At 37.8% G+C, this 25,593-nt stretch overlaps 1 protein-coding gene across 2 annotated transcripts in view; it reads left to right on the plus strand.

The window, feature by feature from the left end:
* LOC129724200 (nardilysin) overlaps positions 1–25,593 on the plus strand; it is a 123,601-nt gene that overhangs the window by 45,305 nt on the left and 52,703 nt on the right. For both annotated transcript variants that reach the window (XM_055678895.1, XM_055678894.1), the window contains exons 3-6: positions 964–1,318; positions 1,372–1,953; positions 2,007–2,092; positions 2,144–2,610. In XM_055678895.1, coding sequence (XP_055534870.1) covers positions 964–1,318; positions 1,372–1,953; positions 2,007–2,092; positions 2,144–2,610 — 1,490 coding nt within the window. The remainder of the gene's footprint in view (positions 1–963; positions 1,319–1,371; positions 1,954–2,006; positions 2,093–2,143; positions 2,611–25,593) is intronic.

The following is a 25,593-nucleotide window of genomic DNA, read 5'->3' on the forward strand; positions in this document are numbered from 1 at the left end:
TGCTCCTAAGAGTATAATCGCAACTAATTTTTCAAAAATGAGTAGATTTAGTGCGATTGAAAACGAATGTGCTAACTTTTACAATTTTTGATAACAAGATTATTTCACTCCAATCTGGGGTGGTGACACCCAGGGGGAAAAGGGTGAACACTATGCTACTGGCTACGGACCACCGATTCGTCGCGTACTGAGTCATTTGGACACCGAACCATACGAATGTGTTCAGTCCAAATAAGTGTAGAACAATAAGGCAGCGAGAAGCACCAAATCTATTTTTTTTTTCAAGTTGAAACGGACCGGGCTCGCAGCCACTAACGTTTTACTTTATACAACTCTTCAGAGACGCTTCACTAGTTTACAATTTGTAGAATTTTAACAACTTATTCCCGCGGATTTTCACATTGGCGCCACTTTCACTGGCACTACGAAACCGCCAAACTTCGTAGCACATTTCCTCCACTCTTTTCAGTTAAAAACTGCGATCGCGTCACGAGAAGACTAAGAGAAATGCGACCGGAATAACGACGATTTTTCCCTTATGGGGACGATTTTGTTCGCGTTACGCCCGTTACGCCATCAACCAAGAACAATTATACCCGCATAATCAATAACCCTAAACGGATCATAATCCATATGGTTCAACCCCTTACAGTCGGGACTATATCCCGAACTAGGTGTTAGGCACGTTTCATGGTTATTGATTGGGCGGGTAGCGCTTAATAAATCGAAACGGAGTATTTTTGAAAAGCGAACCGCACTGGTCGTCACCCCTTGACCACTTTTGAAAATACCTTCGAAATCTTCATTACAAGTGAGCTGGACATTACTATCACAAATTTCTTCATACATGAAAGATGCGATTAATCTTAATAGTTTTATGACGTTAAACGTCTTAAATCAATATTAGCATACTTTTATTCTTGAGTTATCAGCCGGGAATTGATGGCCTTTTATTAATTACAGATCTATTGTTCTACCGAATGGATTCCACGCGTTGTTGATCTCAGATCCGATAGGACTTTCGCGAACCACTGTTAACGACACAGCTTTAGAAAGTAATGCTGATACTCCAGAACATAGTGAAGATGAAACCAGCAGCCAATCATCAAATGAAAATGCTATGGGTGCTAGTTACGAAGAAGCCTTTGAAAGCAGTGATTCCAACGGAGAAAAACTTGCGGCCGCAGCTTTGTCGATTGGTGTAGGATCTTTTAGTGATCCACGCGCAATACAGGGCTTAGCGCACTTTCTAGAACACATGATTTTCATGGGCAGTAGAAAATATCCTGCCGAAAATGAGTACGATTCTTATATTAGCGTAAGTGTCTTAGCAATAAGATAAAATAGATTAACATCTTCTATTACTTGCAGAAATGTGGTGGCTTTGATAACGCAATAACCGACTTGGAAGAGACGACGTTCTATTTCGAGATTGATGAAGTATACCTTGACGGTGCTCTAGACAGGTTTTCTAATCTTTTCGCGTCACCATTAATGCAACGAGATTCTATTTGTCGAGAACGTGACGCAGTAGAATCTGAGTTCCAAACTAATATTAATAACTTCTCATCGATGCGAGAACAGCTTTTAGGTTCAATAGGAATGGATGATCATCCTTCCAGTTTATTTTCATGGGGAAACCTTCGTACTTTAAAAGAAAATGTTACGGAAGACGACCTGTACGAAATTTTGCACAAATTTCAGCAGCGTCACTATTCTGCGCATAGAATGCATTTCGCCATTCAAGCAAGAATGAGTTTGGATAGTCTCGAAGAACTAACGGTGAAGTACTTTTCGAACATTCCAAATAACCACCTTCCGGGTGACGATTTTTCCGCGTTCAGTGAACAAAACGCGTTCAAACCCGATTTTTATGAAAAAGTGTTTTTTGTAAAACCAAAGTCCAATATATGCAAGTTAGATGTTACTTGGTGTTTACCGCCAAGTATTAAGGTAACTTCTTTCAAAGTGCTCTTAATCAAACGAAAATAATGTCTTATTTACAGGATTACGAAGTGAAACCCGTAGATTATATATCTTACCTTTTAGGATACGAGGGAAAGAATAGTTTAACCAGTTATTTAAGGAATAGGTACATTTATTTGCATTTTCATTAACAAAAATAACGGTAAACATTTTCTAGGACGCTAGCATCAGAGGTACAGACCGGTGCCAGTTATGGGTTCGAAAAGAATTCTCTCTTCACACTTTTCACTGTGTCTGTAACCATGACTGACAATGGCTTAGATAATATAGAGGACATTTTACGAGCAATCTATTCATATGTTAGAATGCTGAAACGGAGTGGTCCAGTGGAGTGGCTCTACGAAGAACTAAAAGAAATTGAGGCTACTTCATTTCGTTATCGAAAAGAGAAAGATGCTAGTGACAATGTCGAAGAATTAGTGGTTAACATGCGATATTATCCTTCGAAGGATATTATTACAGGATCAGAATTGTACTTTCGATATAATCCAGAGGAGATACAAACAGTCATAGATAATCTCAATCTTCCCAACTTCAATATTATGATCTCATCCACTAAGCCGTATAAGGGAATAAGTTACGATAGGAAGGAAAAATGGTTTGGAACAGAATATACATGTCAAGGTAAAAATAGTACATTTTAAATCAAAATGAATTTCAAATTGTATCGTATCTTAATTGACACAGATAAAAAGTGCCTTTGGATAATTATATGCAAGGGCTCGAAAAAAAACTTTGACATAAACTGTGTATTATGAAGTAAGGGGCCATCCACATACCACGTGGACAGCTTAGGAGAGGGGGGGGGGGGGTGTATGTGTAATGTCCACGGTCCATACAAAAGAAAAAAGAATTTATATGACCAGTTGTCCACGGGGGGGTCAAAATCGTTTAAAATCGGTCCACGTGGTATGTGGATGGCCCCTAAGCACAAATAGTTTTGAATGGGCTCTGAATGACTGGTACAAGCTGAACAAAAATTATTTTTTGATGTTTTGAAAGCGTTATTTTTCAATGTGAATTCGATTCATGTTTATATTTCTTTAGTCACGGAGCAATGCCAGAAAGACTTCCAGTAGAACCAGGCAATCACAAAGCCATGGGGTGGCTGACAAACAATGGGGTTTTGTATGGCACAATCTCACCCCCACTGGCACAATCTCACCCCGGCTTACGGTACTCGAAACATACAATTACGTTAATGGCAACATATATACTACAAATTGGAAAACCGAACGCATCGAGAGCGTCACGAAAATTGTCCACTTTTTAATGCTTGAAAATCAAAAAGTCAGTTTGCAACGGATTTCATTCATTCTTACAGTGACCGATTGGGGGGGGGGGGGGGGGGTTTGCTAATGTCCACGGTCCATACAATTTTTATAGAATTTATATGGGTAGTTGTCCACGGAGGGGAAGGGGGGGTCAAAATCGTTAAAAATCTGTCCACGTGGTATGTGGATGGCCCCTTACTGCAGCAAGAAGACGGTTGAATTTCAGAATTGATTCTATTTCCTAAAAAACTAAATGCAACCTTATCTCTCAAATACGTTATCATTATGAACATTTTTGTCTTTGATTAAATCAAATTTATTATCTGAATATAAATTCGAAACTATTACATAGCCTAGTACATTAAAAGATATGTCAAACAAAATTCAAATTGCATCGATTAGTGCCTTTAAAATTCGCTTGCGTCGAGTAAAACGAAAACCAAGTGAGTGAGGATCGAGCAAGTCTTTTTTTCCGCGTCAGTTTTGTAGATTTTATGAGAGCGTATCTGAGATGGCAATTCGTTTCGCAATTTCGTCGGTTTGCTGACAAGAGGGTGTAAGTAGAAAAGTAGTTCGGTCGTTTTGTCAAAATTGTCTAAAAGTGTCGAAAAGTTGATTTTCGCAAATGTTATCAAGTATGCGCCTTTATTACATGTTGCATAATAACATAAAATTGAAACCTCATTCTGCGACTTACGTCGCTTTGAGAAAAAATACGCTAGATTTTTTGATTGAAGCTTTTTTTATCAAACAATCGTATTTGCACGGGTAGATTAAGCTTGTATTAATTAAAAATGTAAAATTGTGGCTTGTTTAAATATGGCACATGGGCACTTTTCACATGTTTGACGAGAATACACAACATCAGAAAACTTGAAAACTTGTGAAGAGTCAGCGTAAAAGTAACTTTTTCGATTGCAATTTCTGTAGCGTTAAGCTATGTCTGCGCTATACTCACTCTGCGCTATACCCACTGTGCTAAAGGGTGTCCACGATGAAATTGCCACACCATGAAATTGCTCTAGCTTTTTAACCGTTGGGTATAATTTAATTAAAATTTGGGTGGATTTAGTTCATAGTGCATTATTTACATCCTGCAAGTTTTAAAGTCCTGTGATCAAAACTCGCGGAAATGGAGTCGAAAGAACAGCTCGTGCGTGCGTTTTAATCACGATCGCATTAATCTTGTGCATCAATCACGAGAACAAGGACCTCTCGCATCGTTCCATCGCTAAAACGTTGGGAATCTCGCATTCCACGGTGTCGCGAGTGATTAAGCGGTTCGAGGAACGATTAACCACCGATCGGAAGTCCAGAAGTGAAGGAAAAAGTATTCCGTACAACACCAAAAATCATAACCGCGTAGTTGGGGCCTTCAACCGAAACCCGAACGCCTCCGTTCGGGATGTGGCTAAAAAGCTGCACCTATGCTGAAGTTTTGTCCAGAAAGCCAAAACTAAGGCTGGGCTGCTAACGTTCAAGGTACAAAAGTAAGGCTGTGCGAGATTTCGAATGATTTCGTATAATTTCGCGAAACTCGAAATTTTCCGAAATTTCGCGAAATTTCGGTTTCGCGAGATTACCGGAAAGTTTCGTTGAATTTCGCTAAACTCCGCCTAAAATTTCGCGAAATTAAACTTCTAATTTCGACGAGTACGAAATTTCGCGAAATTTCGGACCAAATTTCCGATGCGCATTATTACATTATTTTCTGGGTTGTGCTCGTTGCGACTATAAATTTAATTGAATAAATCTCAACAGATATTTGGTTTACTAATAAAAGTCAGATATAGAAGACGAAAAGACCACGTGGTCTTTTTTCTGACTTATAATTTATTATTGCCACCAAGAATATAGCTTTCGCATTTTATTTTTTTTTTTTTGATTAATAAATTTATTTGACACGACTTGATAATTCATAAATGTCACGGAAAGTTTGCGATTTGTCAGCAATTATGGCATTTACTTCTACAGAATAATAATTCTATTTTGCAATGCGTCAGGATTTGTGACATTTTCCTGGAAGTATATTTCAATACTCAACGATCGGCAAAAAAATCAACGCCTTGGTCTTAAAAACAATATATATAACCTGGATGCTCGTGAACAGAAGGAAGAAAGAAAGATGTTTATATTTTGTTCGACATTTAAAAGCCATTGTACAATTTATCGTAGATGATCAAACTGTTCAAACAAATTTTATTTATTTTTATACTCAACAACAAATTGTATTGAAAATGATTCTGAATATACTCAACAGAATAGCGTATATTAATTACTTTCAGGTAAGGAAATCATTATAGGGTATCGAACGTCTTCGTCAGTGGTTTTCTTCGGCAGTTTTTCTGCAGCGATCTTATTTAAAAGGGGGCCGAAGAAAACCACTGACGAAGACGTTCGATACCCTATTTGTTAAAGACAGTGAAATATTATTAAAAATTAAACAACCATTATCTTTTTTTTATTTTTGTTTTTGAGAAAATGATATTACCGAAAATTCTATTTACAATTTGCGCAATTACTAATAATCAGTTTTCTTTGACCTTCATTTTTTTATAAATTTTTCATACTTTATTGTACATATATTTGTAGAATGAGATCATAAATCAATTCTTTTATGAAAATCAGAATGAGTAACATTTTGCTCTTCGAAGTTTCTGATTGTTTTTACTTAGACATGGCGTTTCCTTTTACTTTATTTATCTTTATTTGTTCTGGAAAATTTAGGATAACAGGCCTATCCACAATTAGTATTAAAATACAATAAAAATAAAAACAACGAGATTTGAAGAATATTTATTTATTCAGTTACGGTAATAAAATAGTGCATTTTTGAAAGGCCCGTTCGTCATACATTTTAGGCAAAAAATTAAAAAAAAAATTATCCGTATTGCGAACAGGAACAGTCTGATTAGAATTGCTTTTTCAAAGTTTTTATCAAGCATGTATAATCAGACTATTTTTCGTTAGGGCACTTGGCAAATAAAAAGACCACCTGGTTAAAGTTGGAGGGGGACTGGGGGAGGGGGCTTTCCAAACGACCACGGGGGGAGGGGGGTAGTGGGAATAAAAGGGATCAAAATATCACCACGTAGTTTAGGAATGGCCCCAAATGCATTTTATTATTTTTGGTATCGCTGAAACTAACAGGTCATTTTTTTAGGACAAAATTATTTTCTACAACTTTACCAGAGACACTAGTTATGCCAGTCAAACAAATCGATTTAGCTGAAAAAATATTTCTAATCTCCAATAGAGCACTCTGTGTATAATTGAAATATTTTTACAACCGAAACAGTTTGTTTGATTGGCATAGTGTCTCTGGCAAAGTTGTAGATAAAAATATTGTCCTTCCAAAAATAAACACGCTGTGAAAAAAAAATTGTTTTGAAAAAATATAACTTTTTTTCTTTATATCTTCATCGCTGCGGTATTTTTCCTGTAATTTTTATACAAAAAAAAATAGATTTTTGAAGAATAAGCTTTTTCATATTAGTTTTAATATTTCTCTTACATTTAAAATAAATGAATTTTTTAGTGTTCTTCTTATCGGAGAGATAAAATTACTATCGAAAACTTTGCCGAAGACGTCAAACTGATCAAAACACTTTTGGCTCTGAAAATATTTGTAATCACAATAATCCTCCCAAAATAGCATTTTAAATAGCTTCTCAGCCTATAGAAACATCTATGCAAAGTTTGGGCCAAACCAAAAATGACAAAAAATATTGAAACTGGACATTTTATGTCGAACTGCTCAGTTTAAAATCAACTTTAACTCATTTAAAAAACTGCGCAAAAATATTGACAACTTCAAAGTTTACAGAATAGTTAACTTAAAGTTTGTTTTCCTCGAATTGATGAAGATGTCACTTGGTCTAATCTGACTAAACGGCGACAAAAAATATTCAATAACACTGGTCGACAAAAGCGAAAAAAAGTTTCCCTAGAGCTCAAAATGGTTGTCCTTTTTTCTCCGTGTTGGGTATTTTCGTCACTGCGACCATTTTTTTTTAATAGGGGGGGGGGGGGGGGGGGTAATGTTTGTTATGATTTATTTATGTACTAATATCTATTCAGAATTATTATTGTGTGTTCTGCCACAAATGGTGACATTTCAACACTATTATATATATGTATTTGTACTCTTTTTTATATTATTGAATGTTATTAGCTTTCGCAGTTAAGTTAATGTAATTGTAGGAAAATTATCAAACCTACTTGTCAAGGAGAAAAAAAAGGAATAAAACAAAACTTGAAATAAACTTAAAACTATCTTAATGACTATAAAGTGAGCTAATCGTTGCAATTGAGGATTGCAACGATTTTTGTCGGAATTTGTTGATAATTTGGCTTGACATATTTTCTAATGTTTCTACATTAGTGAGCTTATGTAGCTCGTTCGTGCTAAACCAGGGAGGACGCTTCAAAATCATTTTCAAAAGTTTATTCTTAATCCTTTGATCGTCACTGCGACCAATTTTTTGATATTTTGTGACATACATGGTTGCTTAGGGAAAAACGCAGTCAAGTCTTTGAAAAAGTTATCTTTGCTAGGGACACCAAAACTCACAGGAATGGTTGACAATCTACCTACCATCTCTCATGTTTTCCAGTTTGAGCTCTAAGACAAAACTTGGATTTTGAATAATGAAAGTGCTATGAAAGAAGGATTACTATTTTAAACATAGTTTCATTCAAACCAAAAGAATCAGTTCAGAAGTTTATTAAATCATTATTTACAAAGATATTTCAAGTGTGTACTTTAAATCATTTGTATCTATCGCGCTTTTTTACCTGCAATATAATTAATATAAATGAATAGGTATAACCTTCAAGATTATAGTTTTCCATTTTTGATATTCCCGTCATTGCACATAAGACGGTCCCTATATAAAAGAGTGGCCAAAATTACCAAAATGCGAATTTCCTATTCAGGATGTTTTGAGCACATGATTTTGTAGTATTTTATCTATACTTTCATAATTTTTGAATGAAATCTTGATACAAAAAACGGTTCATGTTGAAAAATGCCTTCAAAGTTACCTATTTCAGAAACGGAGAAAAATAGTTTTTCTGAATATTTTGGAATATATAAAAACCTACTAAAGCTATCATGATATGTTCACATATGATTGAAAGCTTATTAAATTAATTCCCTAAAACAAAATGGGTAATGGATTTCAACCCTACAGAGTCAGTCGCAAGCCACATTGAAAATATGCGTAATTTTTCCTAATTTTGACCATCAAAAACATTAAATGTAAGCACGTGTAAGCACAGCACCTGATAGTGTGTCTGAGAGCCCTACTTGTGCCCTTTAAGAATATGTGTTAAAAACTGCGGAAAATTTGCGTTTTGGTAGAAAAAGATGATTAAAAATTTTCCATTTTTTCGCAATTTTTGAATTTTTGGGTGATTTATTAACAAAGTTTTTCGTATATTAGAGCAATTTGGTACAAAACACACATGAAATTATTAGATTAATTGGTTCATTAGAATATACGTTGTTTAAAACATATGTTAAAAGTTTGAGTAAAATTTGGGTTTTTGTAGAAAAAGGTAATTTAAAATTTTTAATTTTCTATGTAATTTTTTGGAGTTTTATGAAGACTTATCAACGTATGTCATAGCAATTAGGTTCAAAAATATACTGGAAAAACTTAGTTTGATTATTCAGTTGTACACACTTAAGTAAAAAAATATTTTTTTCATTTTGTTAGAAAAAAAATGGTTAATATTAGCAATAAATTGGTTTTCGCGTTTATCGATGTTTTTTTACCAACCCAAAGTTTTTTTCTGAAATTTATTTTGTTTACCCATTACAACATCGCTGAAACAGCTATTAGACGAAGCAAATATTTGCTATTTTTCAATACAGATTTTATTTGCAAATAAAATCGTACCGAAAATAGCAAATATTTGCGTCGTCTAATACCTGCTTAAGAGACTTAGCGATTATTCATGTGAACTTAACCTTAACCTTAACCTTACTTAACCGAATATAAAAATGAATTATTATCCCAAAAATGATTCCCAGTGTTTGTTTTATGAAAACACGGCCATGAAACACCACACGCAAACTTCTCTCACCATACACAAATATAACTGCCAGAGTTAAACAAATGGTTCGAGCTTGCATTTGGGCATTTACTCGCCAGTTAGGCCGTTTACATACTGGCGCGTCCTGCGTTGCGGAGACGGTTCGCCTTGCCGTGAGTTAATGTACAGCGCTAAGCAGAGCTGTACATTAACCCACGGCAAGGCGAACCGTCTCCGCAACGCAGGACGCGCCAGTATGTAAACGGCCTTACAGCCGAAGTAGAAGCTGTGTACCGGATATGTCGGCATACAGCATAAACAAATGGAGGTTCTCATGGTCGAACTTTACAACACTGCAGTCAGGTGTTTCATACACGAAATTGCATTGAGTTAACCGTCAATCTCACAACTACTCCCACGCATAAACCCGCAATCTCACAAATATTATCATACTCTTGAATCATGCGGCTCATATGTCTTTTATGGCTGACTGATTCTAGTTCATTCCTTTGAGTCGGTCTGATTGCTTGTGTATGTGGAGGAAACAAGGTTTTATGTGTGCTTTATAGTTCTGAAGTTTTATTCAAGTGTTTTACGAAGAAGCGAGCTTGTCTAACGAGGAAGTTCATAAGATCGATTTAGTGAGTTTGTTCATACAACCTAGAACAGAAAATGTTATAAATGATTGCATTTAATTGATCAAGCACCGTTTTAAAACAGTTTTTAACAAACAAGACCATAGAGAATTGTATCAACATTTGCTGGCTCTACAATCGAGATTTGCTAAATCGTTTCGTCTTCAGTAGTTTTGTTTGAATTGAATTGCTTTACAACTTTACTGAAGAAACCATATCTCTTGAATGCTCCTATCAAAAGTCAAATTCGTGCGCAATCTCTGCGGACAAATCGCGAACTAACTCTCAAAGCCATAAGAAGCGTTTTACTATTATGTGCATCTTTGCTGAAAACAGTAATCGTTTATCTCGTTCCACTAACGAGTTATTTACGTTTATTCGAAAACACAAGACATTTGCCTTATTTTACGTGGTTTATAAACAGCCCCATGTCAGTACAAAACTTTTTTTTATATGTTATAATCATCTGCAATGGAAAACCAACAATTTGGCACAAAAAAATGAATTTTGGCCGGAAATCTCAATTTTCCGACCATTGTGCATTGTCGGTTTTTCGATATCTGATACCTACGTTACTCTTCGTCACCAGGTAAGCATCTTGTGATTCAAATCATTGGATTGCTATGTTTTAGAAACATTTTTTATATTTTTCGAAATTTCGCGAAATTTCGCGAAATTTGGAGACCAATTTCGTTTCGTCTCGAGAACTCGAAATCCACCTTGATTTCGTTTCGACTAATTTGGCGAAACCGAAATTAAGGGTTAATTTCGTTTCGTTTCGTTTCGACACCAGAAAAGCCAGTTTCGCACACCCTTATACAAAAGGCCCCTAATCGCGATGAGAAGCAGAAAAAGTTCGCCAAAACCCGTGCCAGGAAGTTGTACCTCAACATGCTGACGTAAGTTGAATGCTGCATCATGGACGACGAAACATATGTGAAGGCCGACTTCAAACAGATCCCCGGCAACCTGTTTTTCACGGCAGCGCAGCACTCAGAAAATGTCCAAATTTGCGAAGAAATTCCTGGTTTGGCAAGCCATCTGCACGTGCGGGAAGCGTTGATTCACAGGCTGTGCACAATCTTATGGCCGGGGTTAAAGCCAAGGTGCGGGCATTTGCGTAAGGACTGTAAATAAAATACGAGTAAAATGATAAAATGAAGTTTAATAGTTATTTTTCAATCCCTGAAAATTTGATGGCAATCGGATGAAAACTCGAATTTTGTGAATCAATTTTGTGTGTGGCAATTTCATCGTGGACACCCTTAATGCTCACTGAGATTTTTATCACTACGGTGCGCAGGTCTATGATAAATTGGTCGGCATGCGACCAGACCGTACCAAGCGCCATTTATTTATTTTGTGTTTTTAACACCCGGGGAAATTGATAATCTTTCTTTGCTGAAAAAAAAAACGAAATCATTTGAACAGCTTAAAATGGAATCATAACAAAAATGCTTTATAGCAGCTTGCAGAAAACCACCCTGTAGGTTGAACTTCGAACACCGACTACTCGAAATGGTGTTTTTGGCGCTTGGTTCGGTCTGGTCGCACGCTGACCAATTTGGTCCAGCACACTTTATTTACTCAACAGCACGCAGTTTGCTTTATTCATATGCGTAATCATATTCCACGCTTCCTACGCTCAATGGCACCGCTCAATTAGGAGCAGTTCCAAAAAATGTTCCAGTTTTAATACCTTCTTTTAATTATCATTTTTGATTGGACTGAAATTTTGGATAGACCTTTCAGTGGGCAAAAGTAGTCATTTCGTGCTATTGGTTTATTTTTTTGAAACATGTCACTCATTTTGAGAAAATATCGAAAAATGCTATGTTGGGACGGTATGATTACAAATATTTTCAGAACCAAAACGGTTTGTTTGGTCGGTGTGTTAAAAATTTATATCTTAAAAGGCTCATTTTTGAAAAAATCGGATTTTTTTATTGAAAACTACAAAAGAACAATTTTTTAAATGAAAAATACAAAAGAAAAATCAAGAAAAAAAAGTTATTTTTTGAAGAAAAAAAATGAGACATCAATTTACACATGTTTATTCATGTCCATGCAAAAATAGTGTTATAAAACAATGAAAAATATTCCTGTGTCATCGCTTTTATCTGTTTGTCAATACAAAGAGACCACACAATACACCAAAATGCACAATTTTCGCCATTTTAATCTCCAAATCTTTGACAATCTTCACTTCTCGCGCTTTCTTGCTTGCTTTCGCTATTTCAATGCTTCTATATTAGGGTGCCAATTGAATGTATAGGAAAAATTTAACCAATAAACATCGTTTTGCGTTAAAGGAATGTTGTGTTTTCTCAAAAAAAAAGTCCTCATGCAAAAATCGATTTCCAACGGACTTCGGGAACAAAATCCTCAAAGTGATCAATGAAAAATGCACATGAAATCGTCGATTTTTTTGTGGCAAATGTCGTAGAAACGCATGAAACTTTGAGATCTCGGATTTTTTTTCCGTGAAATAAATAAAACCGACCCCCTAAATAAACAATTCGAAAAAAATTAATAAAAATTCAAAATAATTTGAGTAAATCGCGGCTTTTCCTGAAATTTCGCATGATCAACTGCGAAAATTCCAAAATTCGCGTTAAAAGAGACGCGTGCAAAACCACACAAAAAACTGCGTAAAAAGAAATTTTACAAAAGGCCCCTAATCGCGATGAGAAGCAGAAAAAGTTCGCCAAAACCCGTGCCAGGAAGTTGTACCTCAACATGCTGACGTAAGTTGAATGCTGCATCATGGACGACGAAACATATGTGAAGGCCGACTTCAAACAGATCCCCGGCAACCTGTTTTTCACGGCAGCGCAGCACTCAGAAAATGTCCAAATTTGCGAAGAAATTCCTGGTTTGGCAAGCCATCTGCACGTGCGGGAAGCGGAGTGCACCTTTCGTGACCCAGGAGACGATGAACGGACAGGTGTACATGAAAGAGTGCCTCCAGAAACGGCTGCTTCCTCTTTTGAAAGCCCACAACGTCCCAACAATCTTCTGGCCGGATTTGGCCTCATGCCACTACTCCAAGGACGTGCTGAAGTGGTATGCGGACAATAAGGTCAATTTCGTGCCGAAAATGTTCAACCCTCCCAACCCTCCGGAGCTCCGCCCAAACGAAAAGTACTGGGCGATTATGAAGCAGCACCTTCTTAAACAACCTAAGGTAGTGAAGACAGTCGAGGAACTAAAGGAAGTATGGGTTTACATGCAAAAAACGGTTGATTCACAGGCTGTGCACAATCTTATGGCCGGAGTAAAGCCAAGGTGCGGGCATTTGCGTAAGGACTGTAAATAAAATACGAGTAAAATGATAAAATGAAGTTTAATAGTTATTTTTCAATCCCTGAAAATTTGATGGCAATCGGATGAAAACTCGAATTTTGTGAATCAATTTTGTGTGTGGCAATTTCATCGTGGACACCCTTAATGCTCACTGAGATTTTTATCACTACGGTGCGCAGGTCTATGATAAATTGGTCGGCATGCGACCAGACCGTACCAAGCGCCATTTATTTATTTTGTGTTTTTAACACCCGGGGAAATTGATAATCTTTCTTTGCTGAAAAAAAAAAACGAAATCATTTGAACAGCTTAAAATGGAATCATAACAAAAATGCTTTATAGCAGCTTGCAGAAAACATACAGGGTGGTTGAACTTCGAACACCGACTACTCGAAATGGTGTTTTTGGCGCTTGGTTCGGTCTGGTCGCACGCTGACCAATTTGGTCCAGCACACTTTATTTACTCAACAGCACGCAGTTTGCTTTATTCATATGCGTAATCATATTCCACGCTTCCTACGCTCAATGGCACCGCTCAATTAGGAGCAGTTCCAAAAAATGTTCCAGTTTTAATACCTTCTTTTAATTATCATTTTTGATTGGACTGAAATTTTGGATAGACCTTTCAGTGGGCAAAAGTAGTCATTTCGTGCTATTGGTTTATTTTTTTGAAACATGTCACTCATTTTGAGAAAATATCGAAAAATGCTATGTTGGGACGGTATGATTACAAATATTTTCAGAACCAAAACGGTTTGTTTGGTCGGTGTGTTAAAAATTTATATCTTAAAAGGCTCATTTTTGAAAAAATCGGATTTTTTTATTGAAAACTACAAAAGAACAATTTTTTAAATGAAAAATACAAAAGAAAAATCAAGAAAAAAAAGTTATTTTTTGAAGAAAAAAAATGAGACATCAATTTACACATGTTTATTCATGTCCATGCAAAAATAGTGTTATAAAACAATGAAAAATATTCCTGTGTCATCGCTTTTATCTGTTTGTCAATACGAAGAGACCACACAATACACCAAAATGCACAATTTTCGCCATTTTAATCTCCAAATCTTTGACAATCTTCACTTCTCGCGCTTTCTTGCTTGCTTTCGCTATTTCAATGCTTCTATATTAGGGTGCCAATTGAATGTATAGGAAAAATTTAACCAATAAACATCGTTTTGCGTTAAAGGAATGTTGTGTTTTCTCAAAAAAAAAGTCCTCATGCAAAAATCGATTTCCAACGGACTTCGGGAACAAAATCCTCAAAGTGATCAATGAAAAATGCACATGAAATCGTCGATTTTTTTGTGGCAAATGTCGTAGAAACGCATGAAACTTTGAGATCTCGGATTTTTTTTCCGTGAAATAAATAAAACCGACCCCCTAAATAAACAATTCGAAAAAAATTAATAAAAATTCAAAATAATTTGAGTAAATCGCGGCTTTTCCTGAAATTTCGCATGATCAACTGCGAAAATTCCAAAATTCGCGTTAAAAGAGACGCGTGCAAAACCACACAAAAAACTGCGTAAAAAGAAATTTTACTTTTTTTCTAAACGAACTCATTACTGTCTTCAGTTATTCGATAAATATGAGCTCCTTTTTAAAACACTCATTTGAACGAAATCGTCTTTGATCTGCCAAAAAATTAAAAAAATAATGTTTGCTCCATCTTTTAAGTTTTCACATGACATCAATTTTACATCATTCAAATTGAATTTTTTTGTTCCAATAAATATTTGTTCCAAGTCTAGAAATCAATTTGCTACAACTCGTCTATAGACGCGGTTAGCAGAAGTAAGAGATATAATTTTCCAATGATTTCACTTGCTAACACTTGCTGCTGATACTTTCTTAGAAATCATTGAACAAATGAAGCTGAAGACATGCTGAAGGATGAATTTCCCGGTGTGAAGCCTAATTTCCCGGTTTTCCAGACTTTTTTTCCCGGTGATTTGAAATTCCCGTCTTTCCCGGTAGAGTGGCCACCCTGGGTGTTTGTTTGATTGGCATAGTGTCTTTGACAAAGTTTTTTAGTTTTAAAATAGTTTATTTGACACAAACAAACAAAAGGAGCACCGATGGGGAATCCCCTTTCACCTTTCTTATGTGAGCTTTTTATGGCACATTTGGAAAATAAACTGAATGAAAAAGACTGCTTACCAGATCGTTGGTGGAGGTATGTTGATGATATTTTTTGTATTTTACAACAGGTTACAACAAGTTTTTTTGGAATTTTTGAATGGTATTCATGAAAATATCCAGTTCACTTTGGAAATTGAACAAAACAACAGGCTTCCATTTTTAGATGTAGTCGTTGTAAAAAACTCCAACCACTTTGAATTCGAAATCTTTAGGAAACCCACACATACTAAGCGGGTAATACCTAACACTTCTAATCACTCCTCCCAGCATAAAACGGCTTCTTTCTACTATATGATCCACTGTATGGAATCTTTGCCTCTCAGTAATGAAGGTAAGAAAAACGAAATAGAATATATTTTTGATATTGGTGAGCAGAATGTATATAATAGAAGAACCATACAGGCCAAAGAAACGAATCCAACATAGGAAATCTCACACAACACTCACACCGCTAACAGAAGATCGGAAGAGAGTAGGGGTTGAATATGACGTCAATTTTACACGTCAACTTCGTAAAAAATTTAGAAAATTTGGTATCGATATTATCTACAGTAGTAGAAATAATCGAATTGAAACAAGGTTGGGGTCTACTAAAGACACTATTGACAAAATGCATAGGGCGGGTGTTTATAAAGTTGCATGTCCACATTGTGATAAGGTTTACATTGGCCAAACTAAAAGAAATTCAGACATCCGGTTTAAGGAACATACTTTAGAACTTGTAAAGGCTAAAAAAGACTCAGAAAGAAGAATCACGCTATGACTGCCGACAACATTAGTCTAGTTCGATCAGTAACATCCTGTTGGAAACAACATGTCGCAGAAAGTTTAGAAATTTTCAAACAAAACCCAGCTCCCCTCCTTTACAAAGATCAGGGTAATCATTTCTCTTGGCTTTTTAAATTTCTACCTAAAACTACCCGACAAGGCATGGATCATCAGGCCGCACAATTCTCTACCTAACTCAAGTTGTTTACGTTCTCTGAGTTAAAATTTGCCCCATTCGATAACCTACTTAGGTATTAAAATTTTGGGGCTTCACTATTTTCTCCACAATCCAAATAAGCACTGACGAAGGCACTAAGTAAGTGTTGAAATACGTATATGCAAGTGAATAGTGATAGAATTAAATAGTGAAAGTGGATAAAAAGTGTAATGTGTAGTGAAAATATTCTATCAAGACGCTCGAACAGAAGTTGAAAAAATTCTGTACGACCCATTCATTCTTTCATTAGCAGTTTAAAGAGTAACATCGAATAAATTTAAATCTTCAGTAATACATTTTGTAGTTTGAATATATGAGAATAAAACAACTATTTTTTACACGATTCTATATACCCGTGTACAGTAAAAAACCGTATAAAAAACCGCGTTATTTGGGAAAACGTCGTAAAAAAACGCATTATTTGGAAAAACACCGTAAAAAAATGTAAAAATTAAACTGTGTAAAAAACAACCTACTATAGTATGTTACCGTTATTGTTACTTGCTGTAACAATTTTACGCGAAGACGAAAAATCGTGCAAAAAAACGCGTTTTTTTTGAGAAAACGACGTAGAATAAACCGCGTTATTTGAAAAATCGTCGTAAAAAAGAATCGTGTAAAGGAAACCGCATTAAAGAAAAAACGTGTAAAAACAGACTTGACTGTAGTCGGCTCCTATATAGCTGGAAGTATACCGAGGAAAAACTAAAAATGTGTCTATGTTGAAATTTTAGTCGGTGATTCGACTGTGACACTAAATTTGATTTTGTTTCGGCTTAGCAGTCTCAATAAAAACAGCGCTGATCTCTATGGGGTCATCGCCAACGTTTCGATCCGGTTGGTTGGGATCTTCATCAGGGCCTATTTTGAAAATTTATTCCATTACATAAAAAACATAGAAAATCTATACCTATAAAAATGCAGTCTGTCTGTCTGATCCATATAGGCTCGGAAACTACCGAACCGATCGACGTGAAAATTTGTATGTAGGGGTTTTAGGGGCCGAGAAAGGTTCCTATGACAGTTTGAGACCCCTCCCTCTTCTGGAAGGGAGGGGTCCCATACAAACGAAATACAAATTTCTGCACATCTCAAAAACTAACCAAGCAAATGGAACCAAGTTTTGCGTGTGGATGTTTTTAGGAGTAACAAATATGTTCATATTGGTTTGACACCACTTCCTCTTCTGGAAGGGAGGGGTTCCATACAAATGAAACACAAATTCCTCCACATCTCGAGAACTAACCAAGCAAACAGTACCAAATTTGGTAGGTGGATGTTTTTAGGAGGAACAAATATATCCATAGTGGTTTGACACCCCTCCCCCTCCTACAAGAGAGGGGTCCCATACAAATGAAACACGAATTTCGCACAGCTCGAGAACCAATCAACGAAATACAACCAAATTTGGTATGTGAATGTTTTCAGAGGTAACAAATATGTCCATAATGGTTTGACTCCCCTCCCTCTTCTGTGAGGGAGGGGTTCCATACAAATGAAACACAAATTTCTGCTTATCTCGAGAACTAACCAAGTAAATGGAACCAAATTTGGCAGGAGAATGTTTTTAGGGGTAACAAATATATCCATATGGTTTGGCACCCCTCCCTCTTCTATAGGGAAGGGTCCCATACAAATGAAACTCAAATTTCGCACAGCTCGAGAACCAATCAAGCAAATATAACCAAATTTGGCAAGTGAATGTTTTTAGGTGTAACAAACATGTCCATAATGTTTCGCCCTTCCTTCTTCTGGCATATCTCCAAATACCATTTCGAAATCCAAGATGGCGACTTCCAGTTTCTGAAAAACAGCGGCAAATGACCAAATACCACCCAATATAGGTATTTCTGGAATTGTTATGATGCACTGAAGCCACAAATCGACCTCAGACAACATTTCGAATTGTAAGATGGCGACTTCCGGGGTCTGGAAAACAGCCAAAAATGACCAAATACCACCTAATATGAGCGTTTCTTTAACCAGATTGACGCACGGAGGCCATAAATTGTTCCCAAATGCCATTTCGAAATCCAAGATGGCGACTTCCGGTTTCCGAAAAACAGCGGCAAATGACCAAATACCACCCAATATGCGTATTTACGGAATTGTTATGATGCACTGAAGCCACAAATCAACCTCAGACAACATTTCGAATTGTAAGATGGCGACTTCCGGTGTCTGGGAAACAGCCGAAAATGACCAAATACCTCTTAATATGGATGTATCTTCAACCAGAATGACTCACAGAGGCCAGAAATTGTCTCCAAATGCCATTTTAAAAACTAAGATGGCGACTTCCGGTTTCCGAAAAACAGCGGCAAATGATCAAATACCACCCAATATGGGTATTTCCGGAATTGTTTTGATGCACTGAAGCCACAAATCGACCTATCGACCTCAGATAACATTTTGAATTGTAAGATGGCGACTTCCGGTGTCTGGAAAACAGCCGAAAATGACCAAATACCACCTAATATGAGTGTTTCTTTAACCAGAATGACGCTCAGAGGCCAAAAACTGTCCTCTAATGCCATTTTGAAATTCAAGATGGTGACTTCCGGTTTCTGAAAAACAGCGGCAAATGATCTAATACCACCCAATATGCGTATATAATTCCAAGATCTAGAGTCAGCTAGTTGTACATAAATTACATTGAGCAAACAACAAAACAGAAAAAACTCACTCGACACTAATCAGCTTGTACAGTTACAGAGAATTTCCTACGTGTAGAAGTCAGGTTCGAAAAAGGGGGGAAATGCACTGCGTCTGAAACATCTATTCTAGCTCTATTCTCACTTTTTTAAATTTACTCTTACACTTTAATATACCTAATTGTTTTATTTCGCAAATTAGCGGCTGCTACTTGGGTTCAACTGTTTCCCGCAAAAGATGGTGTACGATGGGGGGTTGTGTTTGTGTTGGGGGGGGAGGGGGTGGTGTTATTTAAAGTTGTGTGTTCGGTTCTACTCTTTTTTGACGACGCATTCCTCATCTCTCTTCGATATTTGATCGAGAGTAGGAGATTTGCGTACGCACAGCTTAGGTTGTCGGTGTCAGTCCGATGGTTGACCGTGTTGATTATAGTTGCGATGTGGCACATCTCCAACACTTGCAGAGCTTGTGATTTGTAGGCACTGTCGAGGATGGCTGGCGTGATGAGGTCGACGCGGTGGTTGTACTGGATGCAGTGATCGATCATTGCTGTCTTTCCTCGGAGTTGTTGGATTTCGTGCTCTTTGTTTTGGTGGCCATTGGACAGCAGTTTGTCCAGTGTATTCACATGTGACTGGTGTCCGTACATACGACAACGAAGTTTGTTCGACGTCATACCAATGTACTTGCCGTGACAGTCTCGGCAAGCAATCTGATATATAACGTCACTTTTGTTTTTGTACGGTACAGGGTCTTTAGCTGTGTGATATAAGTGCCCCACAGTGTTTTAGTTACTGAAAGAGATGCTCGTAGTTGGGTCGCTGTTTTGGAGAATCTTTTTGATGGTGGTAGAGAGGCCATGGATGAACGGAATTCAAATCTATTTGAAACTGGATGGTTTTTTAATCTGTCATCCCTCAATGGCTGTATCAGCAGTCTGCTAATTAGTTTATGCGGATAGTCATTTTTACGGAGCTGACTGTAGATGACCTGGTTCTTCTCTTCGTCAGTTTTGATGGTACTTAGCCCACGGACACGGTCAATGAAATTACGTACTACAGCCAGGTTTGGTCGGTAGAGTGGAAGGAGTGGTAGTTTAGTATTCTACCTGATGATATTGGTTTAGCATACCAATCGGTTTTTATGCTGCCGTCGTCGTGCCTTACTACAAGCAGATCTAACCATAAAAAACACGGTATTTTTACTGTAAGCTTGTAAACGATTATTGTCATTACCATGTTTTAATAACGTTTTTTGTTGTTGAATCTACCACCGACAATAATATTACCATGAAAAACATTGTCAGTTACTTCTAAATGTATGGAAAAAATGCCTGAAAAAAATGCTGTTAAGATACATAACGACCCCCCTTTTTTCATGAAAGCTGTGATCAAAAACGGACGTGAAAATGTTTCTCGTCGGAATTTTTCATCGTTTTTTTCAAGTTTTTATAAGTTATATATTTTCTATCTGGAAAAGGGATGTGTCTACATTTATTGTATGAAGGCCGCTGTTGTTTCGGTGTGAATTCCGAGTGTTTGATTCGAATCGCGATGAAGTGTTCCGAGGGTTGTCGTGTACGGTTGAGGATAGTGCAATAATGTCGACGTATTTTATTTAGCCTTCCCGTCGCGTAATCGTTATATTTTAAGTGCAAAGGGTGGAGTAAAAGTTAATACGAAATGTGGCGGTTTCGTTTTATCGGTGAGAGTGACGTCAATGTTGAAATCCGTTAAAGATTCGTGCAATTTCGGTTCTTTTTCGGTGGCGAAGCACGTTTCCCGCTAGCCCTTGCCTTGCCATAAGTGTGTGTGAGTAAGTGCAAGGTGAACAAGGAAAAGCGCGAGAAGTGCAAGTGCAGGATGACCGTTGCTCTTGCGTGCGGCACGTTCTCGCACTAGCATGATGATTCACAGAGGACGCGGGAATTAAAGGATAAGTATTAGTGTTGGTAACGTTTTGCCTGTGTTTTTTGTTTGATTTGCATGGCAAAAGGGAACCACTGTTTTTTTTCGGCTTTTCACGGCGCTGTTAGCTTCGTATCCTCTCCGGTATGGCATCGGCCTTGCAGTGCGTGCTGAGACTTGAGGGGTGCAGACTGTAGGATTGTCGTGAGTTTGTGATTTCTTTTGTTTTTGTGCAGTTTATATGAGGATGATATATATGTGTGAGGTATAGTCTTTTTTTCGCGTTCATCGAGCTGTCTCGTTATTTGTGTGCGCAGTGGACTGACGTCGGTAGGGATACATACCCTGCTTGCGTTGTCAGCCGTTTCTGAATCAATTGGGTTATTTATTTATTTATTTTTATTTTGGAAGATACATATCTGGTTGCATTGCTCTCAGTATATGGAGATTTGTTAAAGCGTGATTTCATGGAGTCGCTTTGTTTGCCAAAGTCTATACTCAATAGACAGAATTGCTCCAATAGGAGGGATGTTTTAAACCTTTGAACACGCTGGTTTTTACATGACGGAATGAGTAGCAGTACAACATAATTTAGAAATTTATCTTTCGCGCCCCGACTGGACGGTTACGAATATTTTGAGCAGTTTTATGCCCTTGTTTTATGATTTTTCTAGCTTTTGAGTGAATACTGAAACACATAGACAACTTTTAATTTAATTAAGTAGAAATCTTGTCGGTGAGCATGGCAAATAAATTTTGACTGCAATTGTTTTGGCATTTTGTTAAATCTAATTAGTACTCGGTTTTGTTAGATATGCATATTTGCATTTTAAAAAAATTTCTAGCTATGAATGCATGAAACTTTGCCAGTTTTTTCATACTCAGTAGGTATCTTCGCTTTATTATTCAAGAAGTAAGTGGTAATCAACGCTAAATACCGTGTCTCCGCGCGTATGCGTCGGTAAGAGAGAATAGAGCGGTCGCGCATAACTTTCCGAAGTAAACGTGTTTTCGGCCCAGGTGAGCTTTGCTCAACTATGGATTTCCGGTGTGTTGTGACTTTCGATGTGTACCAAACCATTTATTCGCAGACTGTCCACCCGTAGGTTCTTTTCCAGCACGCAGTGATTCGGAATAGGTTCCGTTCGTTCGATAAATATCGTAAATAATTAATCGCGACAAAACATCGTAATTAATCGCCACCAAATATCGCAATTATTTGCAATTAATATCAGGATTATACGCGACTCGTCTGTCGAACGGCGATGGCCAAGCAAATAGGCCGTTTTTGAAGTTCTCTTGCTGACCGCTTGCAGTATGTGTTGAGGGCCTATATATTTACTTTTTTCTTATTTTTGGGTAATGCATATCTGGTTGCTTCGTAACATTGTGTAGTCAGCTGAGATAAATCAATGAGAGATACGTTTCGGTAGTTGCATAATGACTTCATAAACAGATTTTCGAATATTTGAGTGTGTCTTGATTAGGTTGTAGGTCCGGTATCCTCGCGTGCGCTTTATTTTTGCGGTGTTACATCATCAACCGGAATGAGTTCGGATCGCGTTATGATTTCCGTAAAAGATATAATGAATTCGTACGCGCGATAATAACAAATATCCCGGTATTAGAACTCAGCGCATCGTTTACCAAAACGAAATCTGCTGCAAACCTAACCCTTTTCTCCAACATCCCAGTGATTTCTCGTGGAAGTGCAGAGGTGTTCTCGGCTTCCAATAAAGCGAGTATCACGTCAACATATTCCTATACACACTCCTTCTTTGACCTGCATTCGGATGCGGCCGGCGCTGGTATTGCCTAATATAAAGATTAAGGTCACCAGTTTTTACACATTGAGGATGAATGTTAATCCCAAGCATCATCCATTGGTTCTCTGTGTAATTACAGCTGATCTGGCAATAACGGAGTAGCAACCGCGGGCGGTCAATCATGCTCATGCTCATGCTCATGCTTTGAAATAGTTTATTTGACACGGCACGATACAATTTATGTTTAACTGAGCCAAGTACATTTTTTTAGTTCTAAATTAACAGGGAAAAGTGGGAGGAACATTTTTTATATCTCGCGGCCGATCACGAGCTAGTGGGGATTTAAGGTGAGAGGAGGGGAGTTACAATTTTGTTTTCAACTATTTCATATTACAGAATGTATTCATTTGTACGTGGCTAACCAGGGATGTTCTATTTGAGCTGTTTTGGTCTGAGATGTCTGCGTAAACATAAAGATGCCGAGTCTTCGTTTTAGTGTCTCCAGCATGGTGTATCATTTTCTTCTAGTTTGTTACGGGAATTGTAATCTAACAAATAGATAAAAAAATCAATTTTTAATGCTAGCATTTTTTATAAACCCGTATAGCTGTGTCATTTACTGGAGATCACCGCTTCCCAGAATGTCTCTAACAGGTACGTTCGGTTGTTTTCCTCGAGCCCGAAGGGAATCTATAACCTCGGACCTAACACCACATAATTCGGCACACGACCAAACAACATGCTCGATATCATGGTAGCCATCGCCGCAAACGCAGTGATTACTGTCTACAAGCGAGAGAGATGCGTGTTTAACGTGTAGTCATTGGACATAAGTCTGGACATCACGCGAATGAAGCCCCGACCTACATCCAACCCCTTGAACCATGCTTTCCTCGATACCTTGGGAAAAATGGAATGTAGCCACCGTCCCAGTTCATCTGAGTTCCATGATGATTGCCAACTGTTGAGTGTCCTCTGACGCAAAGTGCTATAAAATTCATCATAAGCAATTGGTCTTACATAAATATCGCCATCAATAGCACCCACCTTAGCTAAAGCGTCAGCCTTTTCATTGCCCGGAATGGAACAATGAGAAGGGACCCACGCTAAGGTAACCCGGTATTTTTTATCTGTTAAAGCACTTAAAAACCGCCGTATTTTCCCCAGGAAATACCGGGTGTGCTTCACAGGCTTCATCGATCGCAGAGTCTCAATGGCACTGAGACTGTCTGTGAAGATGAAGTAGTGGTCTATGGGTAGGGTTTCGATGATCCCAAGGGAGTACTGAATAGCAGCTAGTTCTGCGACGTACACGGAAGCAGGAGCATCGAGTTTGTAGGAGGCGGTAAAGTTTTCGTAAAAAACACCGAAGCCAGTGGACTCATCTAGATTAGATCCGTCAGTGTAAAATCTTTTACCACAACTAACATGTTTAAACTTATTAGAAAAAATCTTAGGGATCTCTTGGGGTCGCAATTGATCCGGGATACCAATAATGTCTTCTTTCATGGTGGTGTCGAAGAATATAGCATTATTAGAAGTATCTTAAAGTGCGACATTGGAGAAATCGTATGAAGAAGGATTAATATCTTGAGCCATATAGTCAAAATATAAAGTCATAAACCTGGATTGAGATTGAAGGTCGACCAACTTCTCGAAATTTTCAATTACTAATGGGTTCATAACTGTGCATCGAATTAGCAACCGATAAGAGAGATTCCAGAAGCGAAATTTCAACGGAAGAATACCCGCTAGCACTTCAAGACTCAAGACTGCATGCAACCTAAGACAATACGCAAACAACGATATTGTATTCGTTCCAGTTTGATCAAATGTGTGTTTGCTGCAGAGCGGAACCAGAAACACCCGTGCTCAATTATAGACAATATCGTTGTTTGGTAAAGCCTTAGAAGGTCTCCTGGGTGGGCTCCCCACCAGGTTTCGGTAATCGTACGAAGAAAATTAATCCTCTGTTGGCATTTTCGTTTCAAATACCTAATATGGCATTTAGAGTCGAACCGGACCCCGAGATATTTAGCGACTTCGCCGTATTAGTCATCGAAAGATATGATAGCTGAAATGAGGGGCCAAGTTGCCGCTAGTTGCTTTAAAAAGGTTTTCACTGTAGGAAGAAGGGCAAGAAAAACATTTTATAGGGGATCTGGTATGTCGAATGTTTTAAATATCCAGTCAGAATTTCAGAAAATTTTATGAACCCTGTTTCTTTTTTATCTTCTGATCGAGAAATGGGTGCACGAGGGGTTTTTGGTGCCCCAGGAAGCGGTGGGTACTCCTGGTTTGATTTAAAAATAAAACCGGGAGGTACTTGCTTCGGTTTTTCCTCACCGCTTGCTTTTTATGTTGGCTTATTGGCCATTCCGCTAGGGGTTATCTTGCGACCTTTGCGAGAAACATTAGGAGAGTTGATCATTCTCCTCTTCCTAGATACTTCTGGCATGGCATAAGAACACCCTTCGATAGGGATCGTCTGATGTACCCTCATCGGTTGGCAAAAAGGAAAAGATGTTTCCTGTCGAGGGTGGCTCAGCCCTCTTAAGCATTTCTGCAAAAGAGCGCTTTGATCGTTCCTTGAGGGAACGCTTAATTTTTTCCTCGCGCTGTTTGTACGCCGAAAGGTCATGCCGAGTTCCCTCGCAGTAAAGACACTTTTCAGTATCCTCACTGCAAGCGGTCTCAGCATGATTGCCTCCGCACTTGCTGCAGCGTGCCTTGTTGCAGCAGTAGGTGGCTGTATGACCTAACTGCTTGCAGTTTGGGCAATGCATGACCCGCGGTACGAACAGGCGTACAGGCAGACGAACCCTGTCCAAAGAGATGTAGTTCGGCAGTGCGGATCCAGCGAATTTTACAAGGAAGGAATCCGAAGGGAGG

The sequence above is a fragment of the Wyeomyia smithii genome, chromosome 2, assembly GCF_029784165.1.
Source record: "Wyeomyia smithii strain HCP4-BCI-WySm-NY-G18 chromosome 2, ASM2978416v1, whole genome shotgun sequence".
Lineage (NCBI taxonomy): Eukaryota > Metazoa > Arthropoda > Insecta > Diptera > Culicidae > Wyeomyia > Wyeomyia smithii.